The sequence below is a fragment of the Bufo gargarizans genome, chromosome 10 (genome assembly GCF_014858855.1).
Source record: "Bufo gargarizans isolate SCDJY-AF-19 chromosome 10, ASM1485885v1, whole genome shotgun sequence".
Lineage (NCBI taxonomy): Eukaryota > Metazoa > Chordata > Amphibia > Anura > Bufonidae > Bufo > Bufo gargarizans.
Window position 1 is genome coordinate 132,740,749 of NC_058089.1, and position 23,096 is coordinate 132,763,844.

The window sequence follows — 23,096 nt, forward strand, 5'->3', positions numbered from 1 at the left end:
GATTCCACCTTTCATTTTTCAAAGGAGCTGTAAAACATGAAAGGTGGAATCTGGTTGCTGCAGAATTCTGCTACACAATGGGCATGCCGCAGATCTGAAAAGTGCACATCCTTCATCTTGGTTGGTAAAACGTTACCTCTAATTGCAGCATTACCATTAGTAATGATAAAGTCTGTGCCATAGAGTCCATTCTACCTCCCTACGGTGTGCTTCAGGGGCTGTCATACACCTTTAACAAGTGCCCCCTCTACTGGCAGGAGTGAACGCTGCAGCCTGCTTGTTACTTGGTTTCATGTCAATACTGACATCCATGTCTTACACGTTAATCCCATTGTCTTATTAATGCAGGACACGATCGGTGCGCCTCAGCCTCCTAATCGATCGGCGCGTCTTGTAGCCTTCAGTCTCCAGCGCTAAGCACAGTGTCAGCATTACATAAAGTGACCTTCCGCCTCTCCCAGGAAACCCGCTAATAGTGTGACTCTCTTATTATTTCATTTCAGTGACTTATCAGTAACAAACAGCCCCAGTTACCTGCAACATTTACCTAATGATCCCAGTGATAGGAAATAGTCTGATAATACGCAGACCAGCTGGCTGGCGCTGGCCAATCAGATGCTCGACTGCGATGGGAGATTAGATTACGGGGGACTGTATTTGTCGTGGTTCGGAGTCACCGAGAACCAACACTATTGATACAGAGATAGGATTCAGAGTGGACTTTGCCTCCTGTGATAATCGGGGGAAAAAAGATTATTTTTAACCACTAGCTCACTGAGCGCTCTTAATATTAATGACTGCAAGAGCGGCGTTTATCTTTCCAAGCTCAAAGCAAAATAGCCGCGAAGAGAGAGGAGGTGCGGGGGTCGCCTGCGGGAGCACAGGGCGACCTGGAGTCTCAAGGTAGTTGTCCAGCTGGGACATTGTCACGGAAATCTCTGTTACAACATATTTTGCACTGATGCCGTGACCGAGCGCCGCCTTAATGGGAGACGATGCGGACAGGTGACGTACGCTGTTCTAGCTGCGATATGGAGACCACATATCTGCCTTAGGATATTGCACTAAAACATTTAGCTTTAATCTGTTTCCAGGAAAGCTGTGTCACCACCGATATGGCCACGTTAATGTCTCGCACAGTCTTCAGTCTGGGAAAGCTGAGCGACGGCCTCTGGGTGCGATGCTGATTGTCACCCAGCTTTCCCACAGACAGGTTATTAAGGCACGGGGGCTCAGTGGTTAGCCTCTTGGAGTTTTAAGTTCTCTCTGGGGTTGCTTGGGCTTCCTGAGGTCTCCTCCCGCGCCCCAAAAACCTACAGCTAAGTTAATCTGGAATTTAGATTGGGGTCAAGGAGGTCCCGAAAATGTAAGTGCTATATAGATGAATAAAATATAAAATTGTTAGATTTTTTTTTTATATTTTTTATCTTCTTTTGGTTCACCTGGTCACTTGTTTGGATTTTTCCAGTGATTGCGGCATAATCTAATACTACAGTGTTATTTCTGTGGCCTCCTATAGGTGGAGCTGTTTTTACTACCAGGTGGTTTCAAATATGCCGCCTTGTTTTCTCTACAGAGCCGCAGTTTTCTACAGAAGAGCTGACAATCCAGCCTGAGGTTTCTGCACCTGGGATGCCTGGGAACCCAACTGCTGCGGTTGCTACTGTGCCGCGGCCCTGTTTGTTAGCGTGTCCTCCAGCTTGCTCGGCCGCCTTATCAGCGGCTCTGTGTATTTTCCTTGGTGGGGTTTGATATAGAGAAGATAGATGGATGTTTTGACATGGAAAGTGTCAGGCCAGGAACCTTATCAGTTGGACATGAGCCCCCGACCTCGTTGCTCTCATGTTAACCTTATGTTAACAAAGGATTCACATTACTATTGCAATGGAACATATAACAATCACCCCCACCCAATCTGGTTGTTAATGGGGCACACACTGTTCCTGGTCATTACTGTGCATGTATTTCCTTGTATTATATTTGTATGATATTGGTATGGAGCAGTTGTCCCTTCAGCACTGTGCTAGCATACCGGTGACTGCTACAGCCAGGGCCCAGGACTTCCAGAAGAAGTTTATATGGGCATGACCGATCCTAGGATGTATGACAGGATTGTGTCTGGTACCAGCCCAGTCACCTGTGTCTCGTCTCTCCACAGAGGAGTTGGTTTTGGAGATCCCATCACCTGACGGAGTCAGTCTGGTTCGAGCAGAGAGCAATATCCTTAAGGGCTTTTCTTGGGGGCCGTACAGAGGAAGCTTCAGCGGTGCCGCATCTTCTCCAGACCGGACAGACATGGTAAGACATGGCGAGGTGAGACAGGAGTGGGTAACGGGGAGCGCACACTGGTCAGAGAGCGAGGAATCTATTAGAATGGGAGATGTGTCTGATTGGCAGAACCCATGTCTCCCCATGCACATCCGCCACTCAATTCAACTCTATTGGAATGCCAGAGGTAGCAGAGTACAGGCGCTTTGCTATCTCTGCCAGTCCCATACTGTTTAATGGAGCGCCGGGCATACGTGTGTGTGCGCTGATCCATTCAGAGGAACACAGGCCCCTGTTCTAGTGTTTGGTGGGTGCCCAACCGCTCAGACCTCGTCATCAGATACTTATCCCCTATCTTGTGGATGGGGGCGATAGGTTGTTGTCATGGGACAACCCCTTTAAAAAAAGGACCTTTCACTAGTCCTGACATTACAGAATTAGTACCTGGCTGTGTAGGGCATTACCAACAGATGTCCCTGCAGTCATTTATTTATTTTTTTTTCAGATCGGCTGCTCTGTTGGGGCGCTGTGCCCCTCGTTCTTTTTTGCTGCCCTGTATGCTAATTAATAGCATCAGTACAGGGAGGAGGAGACGGCCGTGTTCCTGAGGGGGTGTCTCCCTGGCTGTGAGCTGCCCGATCGCAGTGGAGAGCGTCGCAGTCGGGAAGAAGGCGCCCCTTCAGAAACATGGCCGTCTCCTCCTCCCTGTACTGATGCTATTAATTAGCGTACAGGGAGGCAAAAGAGAACGAGGGGCACAGCGCCCCAACGGAGCAGTAGACTGCAGGGACATCTGTTGGTCATGCCCTACACGGCCAGGTACTAATTCTGTAATGTCAGGACTAGTGAAAGGTCCTCTTTAAGGCCTGTCACCTTCTGTCTGGGGGGATACATTACTTATTTGGGACCTTGCTTCTCACTGGGAACCTCAACTACCGTAGTTGTACAGCTCCAGTATTACCGCAATGGCCGTAGGTGGCTGATTCCTCCAGACCCCCTCTTTACAGATGAGGGTAAATGTGCTGCCAATGGGCAGAAGGAATAAACCCCATCCAAACACCTCCGATGGCAACTTACCAACTAAGGATAGACATGTTGAAATCTAACAGTCCCAATCCTTCTTTCCTCTGAAAGTCTGCTGTCGGGGGAGAGTCGGGACCCCCCATACACCTTGGTTGGTCAGCCGCTCCCACCGAGACAGTCACCTTAAGAAGTGTAAGAAATCCGAGCAGTCTTTACGGCACATTTTATAGGCCCCGTCCTGTGCCCCTGTTTGGCAGTTTCTAGGGCACTTCATGGATTTGGTCCCATAAGTGTTGGCCGCCTGTTTAGCAATCTCCCTCCCTCACCCGCCGGTGTCATGTGGACATATGCAGCACCAGAGGGGACGCTGAATGTATCCAGCTGGCGCCAGAACATCCACAATGTCCCAATTAAGAACGAAATGTTTCTTTCAGTTGTCATGGGGCAGGATATCTCCAGATATAAATTATTAGAGGGGCAAAGAGGTTAAAACCTGAATCTCTGCTTATGGGGTGAAATAAGCGAAATAAAACACAAAATCTGAGCTTCGCTATCTTCCACAAAGAGGGGGGAGAAAGGGAGGGGGCGTTATCTCCTCCGCTTTAAGGTTAAAGCTCGAAATTTTAGACGAGAGCAAGCTGGGTTTGTGATAGCGATTGAGTCGTTATCTGCTGAGAATGAAATCCTTCATTAACCCCTTATCTCCCCTGTTCGGGGTGTTATGATCTTGTGGCGCCACCAGTCGAGACATAAGACAGCCAAGTGATTGATTCCTCCCAGATAATGTCCTGCTTTCCCGATGCTTCATTATTGTCTAAATATTTTCCCTGATGTTTTCGACGTTGGCCCCAGCCCTTATCGGGTGTCTTGATGGTTTGCAGCTCATCATTTTCCCCCCTAGTCCCTGATATCAGTGCAGCCCTAGGAGAGGCAGGATGGAGAAGGTCCATCCTTAACACTTGAAGTATCTTTCAACTTCCTCCTCTGCTTCTCTCTCCTTCCTGGCAAAAAACCATTTTCTCTAATTGTCGCACATCCTCTGAGGAGATAGCCCTGCTCTGTAAGAAATTCACAGGTTGCCAGGCTGCATATTAACCCTCTCTGTACAGGAGCGTAGAGGGATGTCATTGTACAGAAAACCCACTTTAAATGTAGAGAAATGCTAACTGCACGTGCTGCACACAAAACTTTCCTTTTCTTGGTCATTACACAGCCCCTCGCTGTTCGAGAAATCTGATTGATGAACAAATCGATTCGCTTATCTCTAATCCATATATAAAACCGGAGAAATGGCGGAATCTGCAGCTCAGGGGTTTCTTGGTACAGTATCCTCGGCTCCACCTATCGCCCTCTAGAAATCGTGTTTTTCCACAATATTCACTGTATTAATCTGCTTTAGAGCTTGAATCAGCAGATCTGCCACGGGCACGTTTCCATTTTGTCTGGTGTGTGCCGTGGCCAGTCATGGAGCCCCAGAAATCACATGAGGCACTCGCTTCATATTTCTATAGCATGGAATTATTATTAGAAATAGATCAGAGTGGGCCCATAGCAAAAAATCTAAATAGTGCTGATACAAGCGCCCTATCTTCCTGGGAGGGCCTGGCACTTGTTGCCCCCTCCGGCATTGCTGCCGTTTTGGAGAGCGGAGCATAAATTAACAAGCTGCAGATTTCATATCCGCGCTGGAGGTCAGTACAAAAAACGCAGCGTTAAAATCTCATCCACTTTGCTAATTTTGTACATAGTCATATAGCTGTGCATCCCACCTCTGGGACCCGCTGCAGACCGCAGTCGCCCACGCTTTGCCACTCTCCGTTTATTTCTATGGAAGTTCCCCAAATAGCCGAGCTCGCACGCTCCCACATGCACGGTGTGCTCTCCTACACTTTCAGGGGGCTGTTTTAGGGAAAGGTGCGGATATCCGAGGTGGGACCTGCACTTAGATCCTAGCGATGACACAACCCCTTTAAGCTGGACTGGCTGCAGTGGGGGATTTCGGCACACCAGCCTTTGGCTGCACTAATCTAATGAGCTGTTGGATGGGGCTCACAGAGGTTATGAGCCTGCAGTGACTACAAGCTGCAGAACTTCACCTATTTAGTGTGTTGTTAATTATTCAGCCTAGTGTAAGTAAATAGGCTGCGTCCCCCTCCTCCAATTCACCCAGTGCAGCGTTCCTGGCAACGGTGCCAGACTTTAGAAGCCCCTTCCCTGGATAAGCCGTGCAGCGGATGCAGTCTAGATAGAGTTTCTGATGCTATCGGGCAGAGTTCAGAGCAGAGACACTGACCTCTTTGTTTCAGAAGAAAACAACACATCTTGTCACAGCCATTAGGGGGGGGGGGGGGTTAAAGATACAGCTTCCCCGTACTGTACTCCTGCATACCCTGCAAGTCTTTTTCCACCCCTTCAAGGTTCCTGTAAACGATTGATTTGTGTAATGTGGACACGTGGTTTTGTGTTACAAAACATACCGCAAAAATCTGTCCATATTGTCACACAGGAAATTAGAGGCCACGTGGCTTAGGCTGGGTATATGAGCACGTTCGGCACATGTGTCAGCAGCGTTCCCCATTATACTCCTTCACTGCCCATGTGCTGCACGCGCTCCTGCAAGACTTCAGGGCCAGGTGTGAATGTGTTTTCACTACCGGCCTATCAGACTGAATGCAGTGGGGACGCTGCATGCGAGGCAGTGAGCGGGAGCCTCTGGGTGCAATGGCACCACCCTCGTTGCTCCTAGGGGCTCATTTGCATATTATAAAACTGCAGTTTTATTGGCAATGTGGGCAGTGAGAAAGATGGGACCAAGACTGTGACGTTCGGCTGACCAGCGCACATCTCAACGGTCAGCCAGTTTTATTTGGATGTATGTGGTGACAGATGCCTTTTAGTGGACACGAAGTCCCCATAATGACCAAGACTTTTCCATCATGTCCTATAAAAATGTGTCCCACATGTATCACGTGTGTGTCTATGGTCATATTAAGTTACTCTGAGCTTTCCCGTGGCGGCCACAGTGTAAGACATAGTCGGCTGCACTGGTCCATGGCCATAGTGGCGTAGTAATGGTGGATACGTGTTCTCTGGTAGAATGAATGCTGTGGACAGATATGTGCAGATACACGTCTCATCTCCCTGCGTTCTTTGCCGTTCTTCCTAATTGCTTGTGTCATCGCGGGAGCTGTACTTTCTAATGCATTTTGAGCGGCACCAGGGGAAGGTGAAAGAGGCAGGCCGCTCGTGTTTGACAATGAGGGCTTTTCTGCATCATCAGCAGTGCCCGGCTCTTTATCGTTCTGGGAACACGCAGCCCATCACAGTGATAAGCCAGAGCTGACTAGCACCAGCGCTCTGTTCGAGGGTCTTAGAAATATTGGAAGGAATAATTAGATTTCATATCGTTACTGACGCAGCCATCTGAGGATCAGGCAGATTAATTTCTCTTTCTCTGCGCTCATTAATATTCATTAGAGACATGGAAGGACTCGGTCCTGAGCAGAGTGGAATCTACGGGAAGCCGCAGGGCTCACAGTATTGCCAGCTTCTGCAGTGCTGAAATGTTTAAGATCCAAATGGATTCATGGCGTTTATCCCTTAGGATTCTTACTACGTGAATCCTTATCCTAACCCTAAGGGCAATTATTACCTGCACTATTGATGGACCCCTATCTGCTCTGTGGCAGGTTTAGTATCATTATTTTCCTGGGAATTTGATTTGAAGTAGATTCTACATTGTCCCTTTCTTTGTAATTTTCCAGATGTTTGCAGCTGGTCACTGTAGTGCAGGGCATTAGGGCCCCTTTGAACACACTGCTAATGGTGATCGTGGCAACATGGTGCAGAGCATGTGAAAAACATCTCGGAACCAATGAGCACATTAAGTCCCTGCCAAAGTGAAGCGCGGTGACATTTCTCATAATAACACTCCAATCGTCAGATAAGTCAGAGCAAAGTATAGCACTCCAGACAGCTAGATCTGCAACCAAAGGCCGAGATCGCCACCTGCTGGTCGCTGGCTGCAATGGCATTTAAAGGGCAGTGGTTTCTGACTGCATCTTGGGATTCACAACCTGCAGCCCCCAACCATCCGGACATAGACATACTTGATGGCTGCTCACATGTTCTTATGTCAGAGCAGAAGTAAGGGTGTGTAAGTACCAGTGGTCCATTGGGTGGTCAGGCAGAGACTGGGGTCACTGGAGCCTTGTTTTGCACTCCAAAAAGGATTAGATGAGGTCGAAAGGTGACAGTCTATACATGTAGCTGTCTCCATTGCAGTTGTAGCTTCTGTATTACACATTGGAGAGAGCCGCATGCACGGCCTCTTCACTGGATTGTGGAGAAGGGGACCCCAATTCTCCTGCTAGATGGACACCACACCTATCAGGTATTAACCCTTTGAAGTTTTATCGCAGCCTTTTTTCGGAGCGGTTCAGTCCGACGGTGTGGTCCTGCTCTGTTTGGACCCGTTACCCTCCACAGATGTCCCAGCAGCACATGGCTTTGCAGACGAGACAATAGTAGATCTTTTTGGAGTAGTGACTTGTCCTCTCATGGACTCCCAGAAGCACAAAGTACTTCGGGAGAGGAATTTTAGGGTCAATTCTGTATAACACTGCTACCATTAACCCTTAATAATCTTTGTGTAATGTAGAATGTTGTAACAGCTTTTCTCATGTCTTTCTAGAATGGCTCCCTGTCTCTGGAAGTGGATAGTGACTGCTGGCTGAAGAATCTGACTCTCGTCACTTGTGAGCTGGAAGCCAACTCTGTTATATATCGGAAAGGTGAGAACCTGATGTAACAATGTGTTCGAGTCGAGCAGTAATGGAGGTGCTAACCTAAGGGCTGTCCCCGTGTTCAGGTGACCAGATCTGGTGCAAGACCTCACAAGACCTTCAACAAGGGGATGTCCTCAAAGCCTTCCTTATGGCTGAACCCCAGGCCATCCCCAACTTCAAAATAAAAGAGGAGCCCTGCGAACCCTCCCAGGAGACCCCCATCCACACAGAATTTCCACTGCTCCCCCAACAAGCCGGCATGGCTTCAATACTGGCTACAGCAGTTGTGAACAGTAAGTGATGTGTTTGCGACACAGCTGACAGAGTTCAGGAGCAAAATGTTTTCATTTCTGTATTCCTTTCATCGTACACAGTATTTGTAGACATCACTGCAGGGCTGACCATATACTTGGTTCTAAAGATTCAACAAACGGTCCCCTAATGGGCAGATTTACCAATGTTTTAATTGTGTTTGTGTAAAAGTTATGCATTTTCTGGCCTAGTCCAAAAAATCTTTAGGGCCACATGCTGGCATGTTGTTTGATCAGTGGCCTGCCTCTGTGCTTAGGCAAAAATTACTTTATGTTTTATTACTTTGCCTTTAATGCGCCCCTCCTAACTGTTTCTGCCCTTCTATTCCAGAGGATGTATTTCCCTGCAAGGACTGTGGCATCTGGTATCGCAGCGAGCGGAACCTGCAGGCACACCTGATGTATTATTGCGCCAGCCGTCAGAGCTCAACCTCCCCGTCAGTTGAAGAAAAGCCCAAAGACTCCTACCCCAATGAGAGGATATGTCCCTTTCCCCAGTGCAAGAAAAGCTGCCCAAGCGCAAGCTCCCTGGAGATTCACATGAGGAGTCACAGCGGTGCGTAGAATCACAGAACTTTATAGTTTGAGTTTAAACATATCTAGGGATGAGCGGAACTTTAAAGCTTCCGTTACAGATTCCATTATAATGTAATATAATGGAATTTGTAGACGAGATGCAAATAGAAGCCTTAAAGAGGCATTCCATTTCTATCTGTTATAATAGAAGTCTATGGCCAAGCATAGATTGTAAGCCCTCGCGGGCAGGGCTCCTTCTGTAACTCGTCTTGTTCATGCTTAATGCAATTGTCTGTATTATGTATGTGCACCGCTTATCATATGTACAGCGCCAGGGAATTAATGGTGCAATAATAATAACAACGGATCCGTCTGGTTTCAGTTATACAGGACTTTGTTTTTCGTCCAGACAGATCCTTTATGCTTGGCCATAGACTTCTATTATGACGGATCAAGATGGAATGCCTCTTAAAGGCTTCCGTTTTGCATTCCATCTACGAATTCCATTATATTCCGGTATAACAGAATTCCTACACCACCCAAACCTGTAAAGTTCAGGTTCGCTCATCCTTAAACACATCCTAAAAATACTATTTATTCATATGGCTTTCTGACTCCTTTACATTTCCATCCTAATAGTTTACTCCCATCCTAATAGTTTATAGAGTGGTAGGGGTCCCAAATCTCCATAGAGTTCAAAGGAGAGTGACACATGGAATATCTTCAAAATATTGCTCTAATTCGGCCCCACCCCATCACCTCTGAAATACAACCTCCTGATCTAGCCTGGAAATATTAATGTTTAAAAGGGTTTTCCTATCCGGTCATCAGTATCTGATTGAGGGGCCATCGCTTGAGATGGCAGCAGCGCTCACAGTAGCACCATACCTAGGCCAGTGAGGTCACGTTCATCGGCGCTGTGCTTGATGATGAGCTGAGAGACGGCCACGGTGCCTTCTGAAACGGCTGATCAGTTTGAGAATCAGATACCGATGACTGATTCAGAGAATCCCTGTCAGTGTAGAGGCTAAAATCCTGACCACAGCTGAAATGTTTATGGTCGTGCCAGTCTAGACAATCCTCTGTGAGCTAAGCAGCCTGGACTCCAGACCGGTACATGGTAACAAACCATAAGGGCATGTGCGAGATGTGTGATGTGGAGCATTGTGTAAACTAGTGCGTCCCACACTTATTGTACTGAGGCCACACCACCCATGGTTGAAATCCATAATCTAAAATATTGAAAAATATATAATTTTTGTTTCAGTATAACAATCAAATATACATAAATAGTAAATTAGCTGCTAAATCTAAGACTTTAGGAAAATAGGAAATACTGTGCAGCTTATAACCATTTCACTAACAACTAGAGCGCCTCACAGAGAAGCAGCGGTCAGGGCTGATACATTGTGATAAACCCTCAGCTATGAGAAGTATTGGGTCAGAACAGCTTTTCAGTCTCTGGATGTGAACAAAAATATTCCCATTCACTGACGGCAAACAGATCTTGAAAATCTTTTTGCTTACATTACTTCTTTAGCCTTAAAATCAGGCTCAGTATTGCATTATACGTCATTTTTGGGGTGTATTTACTGACATCCATGGATCTCCATGCTTCTATTAGGCTGGGGCTACGAGCTGTTCACATGTCACATGACCAAACACCACTGTCCCGTCCGTCTGCCTGGTGCCCAGAGCTGGGTTCTACATTGCCCTGAAAATTTAGGCCAAAAGCTCAGGAAAGTTACGACTCTTAGTGTAGGTGATAGAAGCCACCTTGTCGCTGGTAGATGGGTCTGACATATTCTTGATCAAAAATATGCAGAAAGAGCTTCTAATTTTCATGTAGTAAGTATAGCAGTGCTGCAGTTTACATTTATTCTTGTTTTCCATGTTTGCCTGTTTCTTTGTGCATATAGCAGTCTGCTGCTACATGTAGTCCATGGTTGCGTGCACCTGCACTCTACATATCGTTTTGGAGGTGCAGGTTTTAACTCTTGCAGCTATCACTGTAGCAGTGCAGTCATTGAACTGAATGGGGCCACAGTGCAAATTGCAAGTTGCCACAACCCCAGACATTTCTGATCTGGGGTCGCTGCAACTTGCAAGTCTTGCTGCAGCCCTATTCAGCTGAATGGCTGCACTGCTGCACAGCATTCTTCAGTCGTGCAACAGCAATAATTACCATGTAGTCCCAGCCCTAGACATAAGCAGTGTATGAAAATCCTGCAACCGGAAGAGACTTGGAAAATAGCGAAATGTCTACATTTCAGTCCCGATGAGAAAAACCTTTAATCAGCAGCTCTGATTGGAGGAACTCGGGTGGATTAAGGATACCGCACTGTGGAGCTCATCTCTGATCACAGTAGTTCTAAATGTGGGAAGCCTGCTTAACCCTGAGTTGCCCTCACACCCGGCAACAGGAGTTTGGTAAGCAGAGGGTTAATCTAAAGCTTCTCATTGCAACCATGTGATCTGAGACATATTGTGCGCTGCGTAGAGGGAGATATTTAATCTGCCGCCTCCTCTGTTTTATAATAGGCTCCAATCCATTTGTTCAAAGTGTCCCCTTCAGATTAATAGCATCATAGGACATTATCTCGCCATCTTAATCAGAGTGCAGCGCACTCCTCTCTATTAGTACAAGTGGCTAGCAATGCTTTGTGATAACAAGGAGCCCAAGGTGGTGCAGCAAGAGGCTAAATAACTGAGACGCTTATCTTTTCGCAGGCGAGAGACCGTTCGTGTGCTTGATCTGTCTGTCCGCGTTCACGACCAAGGCAAACTGTGAGCGTCATCTGAAGGTTCACACAGACACCCTGAACGGTAAGTGATGTACAACTGGGGTTCTTAATATGAATCCAGTGCCACTTCTCAACCAATGACAACTTGTAAGGCTCCCCTAAGGTGCAGAGGTGATTTGCTCATGTGACTATTTCCTTTGGGCACTGTCCTAATTTAAAGGGTCAGGAACTCCAGGGATTTCCCTAGAAACCCACCGATAATACCTTATCCAGGAATGTCCGACCTGCGGCGCTCCAGCTGTTGAAAAACAGCTCCTACCATGCTTTGATAGCTGAAGGCTACAGGTGGGACATCCCTGCTTATTATGTGAAACTGAAAGGAGTTGTCCAGGAATAGAAAAACATGGCTGCTTTCAAATAGTATCACCCCTGTCCACAGGTTATGTTCAGTATTGCAGCTATGCCCCACTGACCGCAGTGGAGCGGAGATGCAATAATACACACAACCCATACACAGCGTAGTGCTGTTTTTGGAATAAGGCAGATCACCCCTTTAAGCTGACCTGACCATACGTTTTCGATGTGTCAGTCGATTTCAGCGGGTTCAGCTGACCGTCCAATGTTTATGGTGGCCTCCTGACAGATTTCAGGAAGAGAAGGATGGGTTTCAGTATGTCTGATTCTTTTGTTCTTGTGGAGATAAGTCACCCCTCCTCAGATTGCGAGCACATGCGTATTCTGGCTATTCTTTTCAACCTGGCATTTTCTAATCGAATTCTGGCAGCAGAGGTTCACCACCCGCAACACCAGAACCTCCCCTCCCCCATACCAATGCATACTCAGCCAAGCTTGCTTGTGCCATCAATAGGAAGAGAGGAGTAAGATACACCTGGTGGCAGGTTGCAATATGGGCATGGTCCCTTGGAGGAATCGGAAGGCCCCTATACACACATTAGACGGTTGGCTGGTCTTGCGAACATTCATCTAATTTTGCAGCCACCTTAATTGAATGGAGAGAATCTGTTCCTATATGCACCAAACATCACTCACGTTATCAAGAGACCTACGCTTATTATTTATGGATAAGTACTCCGCACAGAAATCTTGAAGTAGAGCGCTTCATTTTCTAATTCTCATTCATTCTTTTCCAGGTATGTGCCATGGATGCGGCTTCATCTCCACCACCCGGGACATCCTCTATAGCCACCTAGTGACTAATCACATGATCTGCCAACCAGGGTCCAAGGTTGATGCGTTTCCTCTTGTAAAAACACTACCTACAGTCAAGTCCGTTAACTCTGGTGCGTGTACAGTTTAGTGTCACTGTCTCTAAAAGGACACTTGCAAAAAATATTTTACCACAAATTAAAGATGTCCTGGAACCTCTCCTGACATGTCTGTTTAGAGACTACTTTCTGAAGCATCTATTTTTATAACTCTGCTTTCTGCCATTCTTTTATTATTCCTGCTAAAAGTTATGAATTAATTGCTAGCAGTTTGCAGTGAGGGTCCAGCTGGGTGTTATCAGCTGGGGGGTGTCCCTGCACAGTCTGACACTATCCAAGCAGTGCTGCCATTTTAAGACTATGCAGGGACAGCTGCACCCTCACTGCCAGCAATTCATTCATAACTTCTAGCAGGAATAATAAAAGGAACGGCGCAATATAGAGTCTTAAGAATAGATGCTCCAGAATTATTACATGGGAAATGCGAGTAGGTTCTAAAGCAGACATGCCAGGAGGGGTGAGAGGTCGCCTTTAACAACACATATGTGACTATTGTATATCATTTTTATAAAAAAAAAAAAAAAAAAATGGTGGATGGATTTCTGGCTCAAATTTTTGAAGTCACTCCATATATTCTACTTCCTTTCCTGGCTCAGTAACTTCCTCTTTGCTTGGGCTTTAAGCACAGCGGACAGTCTTGCTTAAGGGCCCTATCATGTTTGGAGGTACACGGCACATGACCAAAGATTGCTGTGTAGCAGTGCATCCATAAAAATGAATGGGGATGCAGCCCGACCCACAAGTTGCTGTGACATCGACCCTAGAATTGCAAAGAAACCCAAACCTGCTCGATTTAAATTTTTTCCTTTTGCTATTCTGGGGACGTGGTGATTGTGAGTTGTGATGTGACCACTTTGGCTCTACTGATACACGGCAATCCTTGGTTGTGTGATGGATTTCGTGGCCAGGATCGCTGTGTAGCCCCAGCCCTAGGTCTTATTCACACTGCAGTGTTTTCAATCAGTGATTGTGAGTCAGAAACAGAGAACAGGAATAAGTCTTTTCATTATACCTGATCTCTGTGTAGTTTCCCCTCCTGGTTTTGGCTCACAATCACTGATATAAATCACTGACCAAACACTGACTGTGTGAATAAGGGCACATGAACGTGTGCGGACTGTGCCCATATTGCAACCTGCAAACATTCACTTCCCAAACCTTAAGATACAGAGCAGAAGCACTACGGTGCACTTCTGTAGGATTTCAGTTCGTGCCTCCGCACCGCAAAACAATTGAACTCGTTTTACTTTTTTTCCAGTGCTGACTGAATCTTGTAGATCACGGACCCATTCACATCAGTGGATCCACACCTGCAAACGCCGGCCACATGGCTGGTACCCGTGCAGTGCGGACTGCTATTTGCGGTCCCCAGCACGGTTATGGGGCGCACATGTTCAAGAGCCCTAATGCCTTAGACCAATTTTTAGGAACAATCATTCGTTCCCGATAACTGGCCCATATAATCGTGCTGTCGCTCAGCTGATACATGAGCAAGGCTTGTTTGTTGTCTGATTGACAGCTCTCATCAGGATGAAAGATGTACGATTATCAGGAGCACATCTCCCCTGTGTAATTAGGGATGTGCTGCCGATAATCAGTAGAAATGAATAAGGGACGAACAACCATTGTTCCTCCCACATTCACTTTACATTGGACCATATAAGAAAAAATATAGTTTTCTATGAATATATAACATTCCAGCACTCTTTAGTTCTTGTGACTTTTAAGGTTAGTGCCCCTTTAAGAAGATACAGAACTTCTGGCAGGAATTGTACATTATTTCCAGTTAAGAATAATATGCAATCCATGTGCACATATTGTTGAGGTTACCAGAAGCTTCCTCCTTAGTAATGAGATTTTCTTTCATTTCCACAGCAGTAAATCAGGGCTCGTCCGCCACTCTTTTAAAGTGCAGCTTGTGTGGATTTTTGGCGGATGGACTGGCCAGTCTACAACAACACGCCCTAATGCACACTACATCTCCCATCCCCATCACTGCACAGTCCACCCAGTCCCCACTGGGTTCAGAAACGGAGCAGCCTCCTGAAGTCCTGAAAAATGGTGACAGTACATCTCCAGCCTCCTCTTTGTCAGGAAGTGAGGAACCTCCGCTCAAAGTAAAGATTAAAGAAGAGCCAGAACCATTGATGCCCATCACTGAATCTGGTGCTGCCAGCTCTGATACCACTGATGCAGCGGCACTGGTGCCATCTCCAGCTGTCAAAATAAAGACTGAGATCTCCAGCCCCACACCTGGGTCCAGTCCGGTCCCTAATGAATCCGGAGCAGCAGCCGGTGGTGGTACAGTCATCATGCCACACTATGTCTTTGGACATGAAGCAGCTCCTGCCATTGTACCACAAGCTTCTGAGATCCTGGCAAAGATGTCTGAGCTGGTCCACAGCCGGCTGAAACAAGGCCAAGCTGCAAGTCCGGCTGGCTTTTCAGGGAATGCACCACCCAAGGGTGCAACTTGTTTTGAGTGTGAAATTACCTTTAATAATATCAATAATTATTATGTGCACAAGAGACTTTACTGCTCGGGGAGGCACGTGGCAGAGGAGAGCCCTGCCACTGCCCGCAAAATAAAAGTGACACCCATACGAGCCACAGTGGCCCCTGGCACTTCTACTTTACCAGCTGTAGATGACCAAGGGACAATCCCACCCCAGGAAGAAGCTGGAGGAGAAAGCAGCGCTCCTGTAGTATCCATTAAGGTTGAAGAGGGTGTTGGAACAGAGAGTGAACCCACAGGGAGTGGACATGTTAGTGAAGGTAGCCAGAGTCCTAGCTCCTTAGATGACACAGATGAAGACCCAACACGCACTGTGTGTGAAGCGTGCAACATCCGATTCAGCAGACATGACACCTACATGGTGCACAAACGTTACTACTGCGCCTCACGCCATGATCCTCCCCTTCGCCGGCCTGGCATGAACAAGCCAGGGCTGCCGTACACACCTCAGCCCACCCCACGAACACGCAAACGACGAAAGCTTTATGAAATTCATGGAATGCCCACAGCAGAGGTGACTCCTTCAGCATTGCTTTCGCTAAACAGAATAGAGGTGCTGCCCATGATACAAGGCCTCATAACAGCTCCGGCCGTGCCCTCTCCAAGCTCCAGCCCCGATGATGCTGACGGACCGATAGATTTGAGCAAGAAACCTCGTCTTCTGGTTGACACTCCGGTGCCATCTCCAGCTGCAGCAGTGGTCCCATTGACAGACTACCATGAATGCACCGCCTGCCGCATCAGCTTCAATAGCCTTGAAAGCTACTTGGCACACAAGAAGTTCTCTTGCCCTGTGGCTCCTTTACAACAGAAGGCTCTGCAGCAACTTCAGAAAATGAAAACCGCTGTCAATACAGCTGCAAAGATCGGGGAAGACATAGTGAAGGTGAAAGTAGAGAGACGAAGTCCAGGATCCGTTAATGAGTCCACCCAGTCTATTGCCATGCCCTTCACCTCCATTCCAGACACTAAACCCATTCTGCAGTACCCGACTGCAGCAGAGGCATCTCCATCTTCTACAGCCTCCTGCCCCTACTGCCCTCCAAACGTGGTCATCCGAGGAGACTTGCTTGAACATTTGAGAGGTGTCCATGGTCTGCTCTTGGCAAAAGCCACCCCAGGTCACCGCCTACAAGGCACATTCACGGAAGTGGTCCTAGCTGCACGAGCACAGCCAGGTACTGCATCAGAGGGCAGCTTGCCCAGTCCACCTGTCTCATCTGCTTCTCCATTGCAAATGCCCAGAGACAATGCAAACAGCAAGGATGGTTCGTCATCGTCTTCTGCCAGTGGTAGTCCGGTTTCAAACTGCACTCCACGGCCAGTGTTAACCAGCACCCCCCGTCCTCTGTTGCCCAACTCTCCAGCCCTTCCTCTAAATTCTTTGGTGGAAACTCGAAAAGAAGATGGACTCAGGGCAACCACCCTCACTCTCCTGCCTGGGGATAAAGCAATGCAGTCTCCGAAGCTCGGCCTGGCCACTCCATTGCCAAATGGCAACCACAGATATTGTCGCCTCTGCAACATCAAATTCAGCAGCCTGTCCACATTCATCGCCCATAAAAAATACTACTGTTCATCGCACGCAGCAGAGCACGTGAAATAACCGGAAACAGGGACTTTGCTTGAATTTGTTTCAAAGCACTAGAATCGCCTAGCAATTGGGGGACATTGAGGGTCGTTGTGTCCAGGGGTCTGTGCTACTTCAATGGCAGCCACAGGATTAAAGAAATATTAATGAAAGGATCTGCTGTCATATTGACACTTAGAATGAATCTGTGGCACGGCCGGGAAGTATGGCCGCCGTTCTGCTTCACAAGACTCTGTAGAGAGCGCATATCCCAAGAGGAAAGGCATCAAGGTGCGCTGCCGCCTGTGCCCACAGAGGGGATACACAGGTTCACCCCCTCATCTGTTCAGTGACAGCAGGACGCATTTCAGTCCGGGTGTCACCCACGCAGAATTGCACTGTCTGTCACTATGACACCGAAAACCTACAAGACTGTCGGTCCAGATTATGTCGTGAAAGAACGCCTCCTGATTCTGAAGCACAATAACTGTTACAGAGAATTGAAACCATGCAGACAGGCACGTGTGGCTTTGTTACAGGGCAGGGAAAGGGAATACCTTTTTTAGTAAGTTATTTTTAAGATGTATTTAAAACTACAAAGAAAAAAAAAGACAGTTTTCTTTCTTTTTATAGTGAAAAGTTCAGAAATTTGGGGAAAAAAATTGAATGTTTCCAGGGGGGAAAAAAATGTTTTATTAGGGGAGGGGGGTGTAAGGTATTTCCTATGGGACACGTTTTTAAGGTTTTGAACAGAACACACATCAGCCCAAGACGATGCCTATGAAAACCTCATGGGGGGGGGGGATATGAGGCAGAACATGAGGTGTGGGTGTATTGTCTGGGATGCATTGCTGCGCCGACCCCGACGTGTTCAGTGTTGTTTCACTTTGTGTCCTGATACTGTATGTTGCATTCATTCCTTCTTTGCGACACTGGTTGTCAGGTACTGCAGCATGGCCGATGCTGGAATGTCAAGGAAACTTTAACTTGAAGCCCCCCCTATTGAGGGTAAATGGCGTATCCCCATAGAGAGGACAGAGGTAGGGCTGCGTTTTGGAATGTTTCGAGTTATGGCACTTAAAAGTTTACAAAGCGCATTGCATCCTATGATTGTGTCATCGTTACACCATCAGGAGGACGCCACAGTGATACAGAGGAGGGCAGCTCACAGGTAAAGGAACGGGCTGGTTTTGCCCCCAGCTTCTGATCCCTGCTCCGTTTTTTTTTGTATGGCATTATATACGTGACAAGAACTGGAAGACAAAAGTTGTGTTTAAAATAGTCCCGAAATATATTTATATATTAATATAGAGACGAGAGCACTGATTTACAAATAAAACACACGTTTCTGGTGACTAACGAGTGTGTATAATTGTGTACAGAAATAAAACCTGTGTATATTAGCTGGCCTCATCCTTGTGTGCGTCCGATCCAGCTACAGCAGATACGGAGAAGCCGTGTGCAGGCCCCATAGTGGCAGTAAAGGCCCCTTTAGGCCTCATGCTCACAACCGCATTTTTGGTCTGTGTCCAATCCACATTTTTTGTGGACCTATTCATTTTAAAGGGGCCTCAAAAAATGCTGACACAAGCCTTGTGCTGTCCGCATCCATATGTCTGTTCCGTGGCAAGCAAAAAAGATAAAACGAGTTATATTCTTCCCTGTTTTGCAGACAAGGATAGGACTTTTTTTTTATAGGAGTTTGCAAAAAATGATGGCGCAGCAAGCACACAGACTGCAAAATGGGTTGTGTGCCCGAGGACTAACACAAGTAGATAATCGTTAGAAAAAATCATACAATTAAGCAGTTATTGAGTAATGTAAAAGCCCTGAACGGTTAGCAATGATCTTCTAGTTTGTCGTTCTTGCGATCACTGATGCAGAAACCTGATTCACCAGTCATCAGCCAGAGTTCCACAGGTGGTGACACGAGTGGCTAACGATTCACAGCCACCGTGGAATCATCTGTGCGGTAATGAGGCCCATTCCTTGAGCCAGAAATACATGCAGCACAGAAGAGTGGATTTGAAATCTGTCCTCAAGCTCCATGTCTATAACATAATCCAGTATTTCCTTGGAAAGGCGACATTTTACTCACAAGCTCATCTCACAACGGTGTGGTCTGAGCTGAAGACAATGTGGAGATGGCACACAGCAGGGAAGGCGCTCTTGGCTGTAAAGGGTCTTTACACACCTTTTTCCCCAAACGCCCCCCACACCGAGAGTTATCTTATAGTCTGAATGCCTAACAATCTATTACAGGGCTGGCCAACCTGCGGCTCTCCAGCTGTTGTAAAACTACAATTCCCACCATGCATGCTGTAGGCTGTCTGGGCATGCTGGGAGCTGTAGTTTTGCAACAGCTGGAGAGCCACAGGTTGGCCAGCGCTGATCTATTACATGGTCCTCTCAGCATCTAAAGGGTTGATGTTCAAACGACTCATTCTTCACTCAATATAATCAAGTATCTGCTTATGTAAATGTCCCTTATTGTGGAGTTACACATGCAGATATTCGGGCAGCTTGGCGGGGAAGAACATTCCGATGAACGGACGCAAATGATGCTTCTTATAAATGCTTCTCTTTACTATGTTGTGCCATTCCTTTATTATTCCTGCTGGAAGTTATGAATTAACAGTTGTTTGCTATGAAGGTCCAGGCGGGTGTTACCACTTGTGGTTGTGTCCCTGCACAGTCCAACACTGATTGGCTAGAGTCAGACTGTGCAGGTAACACTCATCTGGAAGTTCATTGCAAACTGCTGGCAGTTCATTCAAAGCTTTGACCCTTCTCCACACTGCTGTCTCCCATGCAATGAAGTGCAGCGTAAGACCAGGCTGAGCCAGCGATCGGAGGGAGGCAGCTGTCAAGCTTTGAATTGCTCTCTCCTTCATGGCCCTGATTGACTGCAGTGCATGGGAGCAAGCTGCCGCTCGAGGAGGCAGAGGAAGGCGGCCTCCTTCCACCGATCTGCCGCACAACACAGCCTCTATGTACAGCAGAGATCATGCTGTGTGTGAACAGAGCTCAGCCCAGCCTGTCACCTCCTATTGAGGAAGGAGGCGTAATTTGGGGAAAACAAGTTAGCCCCATTCTATGTACAAAGAGCGGACAGGCTATGCTAAGGACTGAGGAAAAGTGGGGCCATGGTGAAGACTGGAGAGGAGTCTGAGAAGGGTACAGTGCTGACATTTACACTAAACTGAAGTCTTCTTCAATCTGCGGCTTCAGCTATTGTGCGACTAAAACTCCCATCATGTGCTAGAAGATTACTGCTGTATACGGTGTGGCTGCTGAGTTTACACATTGCACGTACAGAGCAGGACAGCAATGGAGCAGCTGAGCCCCACTGCAGGGGCCAGGATCAGGTAGGACTCCAATCCCTGCCTTGGATGCCGCTCTACACTGTGATCTCAGCATCTATGCTGTAAGACTAAGGACGGGGCCCCCCTGAACCCTGACTGCCCCTCATACACACCCTGGGTGCAGTGCAATACAGAAGAATTACACTATTCTGTACAAGTGACTAATGGTTTGAATTCCCCAGAGGAACTAAAACCAAAATCCTAAAGCTTCAACCGCCCTTTTACAATTTCTCATATAAAAAAAGAACATAATTGGCATCACTGCACCCCAGAATTGTAAGAAATATTAATATATTTCCTATAACAAAATTGTGTTTTTTCAGTTACCTTGCCTCTCTAAATGTTCAAAAAGGCATATGTACCCCAAACAAAACCAATAAAAACTACAGCTCCCCCTGAGAAAAACAGCTGAGTTGACAGAAAAATATAAAACCTATAAGTGTCAGATTATATTAAAAAAAATCTAAGTTATTTTTAAGTAGTAAAATATAACAAAAGCAATGTAAATTTCATTTACTTCCTCTGTACTGACCCGTGAACGCTGAAAAACTAAACCATAAAACAGGCATGCTCAACCTGCGGCCCTCCAGCTGTTGCAAAACTACAACTCCCAGCATGCCTAAACAGCCTACAGCCGGGCATTTGTGGGAGTTGTAGTTTTACAACAGCTGGAGGGCCGCAGGTTGAGCATCCCTGCCACAAAACAAAGGCATAATACTGATGACCTATCCTCAGGAACTGTGGGGGCTGACACCCAGGACCCCCCTAATAAGCTGTTTGAGAATGCCCCAACGCTCTAGCTTTTGATATGCCAGTAATGACACGTTCATCGGTCATGTGGCCTAGGGGCAGCTCGCCGCATAGAAGTGAAGGGGGCTGAGTGTCATACAATGTACGGCGCTGTGCTTGGTGAGCTGCAAGAAGGCCGCCGCGATCACAGGAGCACCAATAGGTCCTCAGAATAAAAATCTCAGAAAGCCCTTTTTTTCTCCATGAGATCGACCTCCGGTGATCTTTTTTCATGATCCTCACAAAGTGATTTGATTGTAGTCTAAACTAGACTTTAACACTTCTTCATAGCACCACTAGGGGGCAGCAGAGACATACCATTGTACTGGCATAGCTGGAATATAAAAGAAACCAGTGCACAGTAAAGACAACCAGTGTGGTACCAGGTTAGGCTACGTTCACAGGGATCCGGCAGGGTTCAGCAAAAACGCTTCCATTCTGATCATACAACCATCTGCATCCGTTATGAACGGATCCGGTTGTATAATCTTTAACATAGCAATGACGGATCCATCCCCATTGACTTGCATTATGGGTTATGACTGATCCATTTTTCTCCGCATCCCAGGATGCTGCGGTTTGCTTACCGGTATGCGAACCGAACAGAATGCATTTTGGTGCACTCCGTTCTGTTCAGTTACGTTTTGTCCCCATTGACAATGAATGGGGACAAAACGGAAACGTTTTTTTCCGATATTGAGACCCTATGAAGGATCTAAATACTGGAAAAGTATAGCACAGACACATACTAAACACGTGATAAAGTCAATGTTCCAATTCCCTTGTCTCTTTTTTTTTCCATGGACCATTAGTCTGCTTTGAGTATAAATGCCTCTTAATAAATCTGGCGCATCGTTGGCCGGCCGTGCAAATTGTAGTACGTGTGGTCGACAGGGGGTCCTGCCACCTCCGCTTCTCGTCACCACTGGAGAGATGAGTATAAAACTGCAAATCAATGCGAAAATGTGGCGTGCTCCATAATGTGCAACTTAACACCAGAAAGTTGGCACAAATGATACATTTTACACCATTGCATGGTCCTGAGCTGTTTAAAAACAACTCCCAGCATTCCTTGACAACACATTGGGGATAGTAGAATTGCAATGGCTCCGTCTGATGAATGGAAGCCTATAGAAATGCTGATGTAGAGGCTGGGAACATATACATTAGGCACAGATTGATGGAAGACTACTGCAGGCAATAATGTATCTTCTGGTGTTCTACCTATTGGCCACAAGGGGGCAGCGTCCCATCACTACAGCCAGCAGGAGTAGGCTCCTCTGACATCTACAGCAGGGGTGCAATAATAACGTTTTAATGGACGTAGATTATTTTGTGAAGGATATTCATGTGTCTGTCCATCTGTGTATGACAGGGACCTGTCCGTGATGCAGACGGGTCACTGTGTTGTTGAGCTGCCTGACCACATGTTAAAAGGCGGATTACAACGCGGTCACCTGGGTTCAGGCACGCTCACAGAATGCAGCCCGCTCGCTCATCTCCCAGCAGGAGCGTACATTCCTGTATTGACATCCTGATAATACTACAATTATGTCCTATTAGAGCAGCTCAGTATTGTAATAATAATGACGGTATAATTGTATCTATTATTGCTGATTGCATTACGGCGAGGGGGGGGGCTGCGGAGGCGGCATGATATTCCTCGCTCTATTCATTGTTAAATGGCGCCTTTGTCTTCAGATGAATCTGATTATTGGCTTGTGAGCGCCCTTCTGGGAGGTTTATTACATCAAGGGCGTCATGCGTCACTGAAATCGTTCCCTTATCACGGTTGTTTATTGGCTTTGGCCTGCATCGGATACCAGCGTAGTAATCATGGCGGCCCTAGTATAGATCCTTTCACCAGAAAAACTGCTTTAAAAGCTGTGCACTGATTTGAGAGGATCCGGGGCACGGCTTTA

At 46.8% G+C, this 23,096-nt stretch overlaps 1 protein-coding gene across 3 annotated transcripts in view; it reads left to right on the forward strand.

Moving 5' to 3' along the window:
- The window catches only part of LOC122920533 (zinc finger protein ZFPM1-like), a 91,213-nt gene extending 72,796 nt beyond the window's left edge, over positions 1–18,417 (forward strand). For 2 of the 3 annotated variants that reach the window (XM_044270109.1, XM_044270111.1), the window contains 7 exons: positions 2,159–2,298; positions 7,985–8,084; positions 8,162–8,371; positions 8,721–8,945; positions 11,636–11,731; positions 12,801–12,950; positions 14,811–18,417. In XM_044270109.1, the coding sequence (XP_044126044.1) occupies positions 2,159–2,298; positions 7,985–8,084; positions 8,162–8,371; positions 8,721–8,945; positions 11,636–11,731; positions 12,801–12,950; positions 14,811–17,056 (3,167 nt within the window). In that variant the 3' untranslated portion in view covers positions 17,057–18,417. The remainder of the gene's footprint in view (positions 1–2,158; positions 2,299–7,984; positions 8,085–8,161; positions 8,372–8,720; positions 8,946–11,635; positions 11,732–12,800; positions 12,951–14,810) is intronic. The other variant, XM_044270110.1, reaches the window with a different exon arrangement.
- Positions 18,418–23,096: the final 4,679 nt, after the last annotated feature.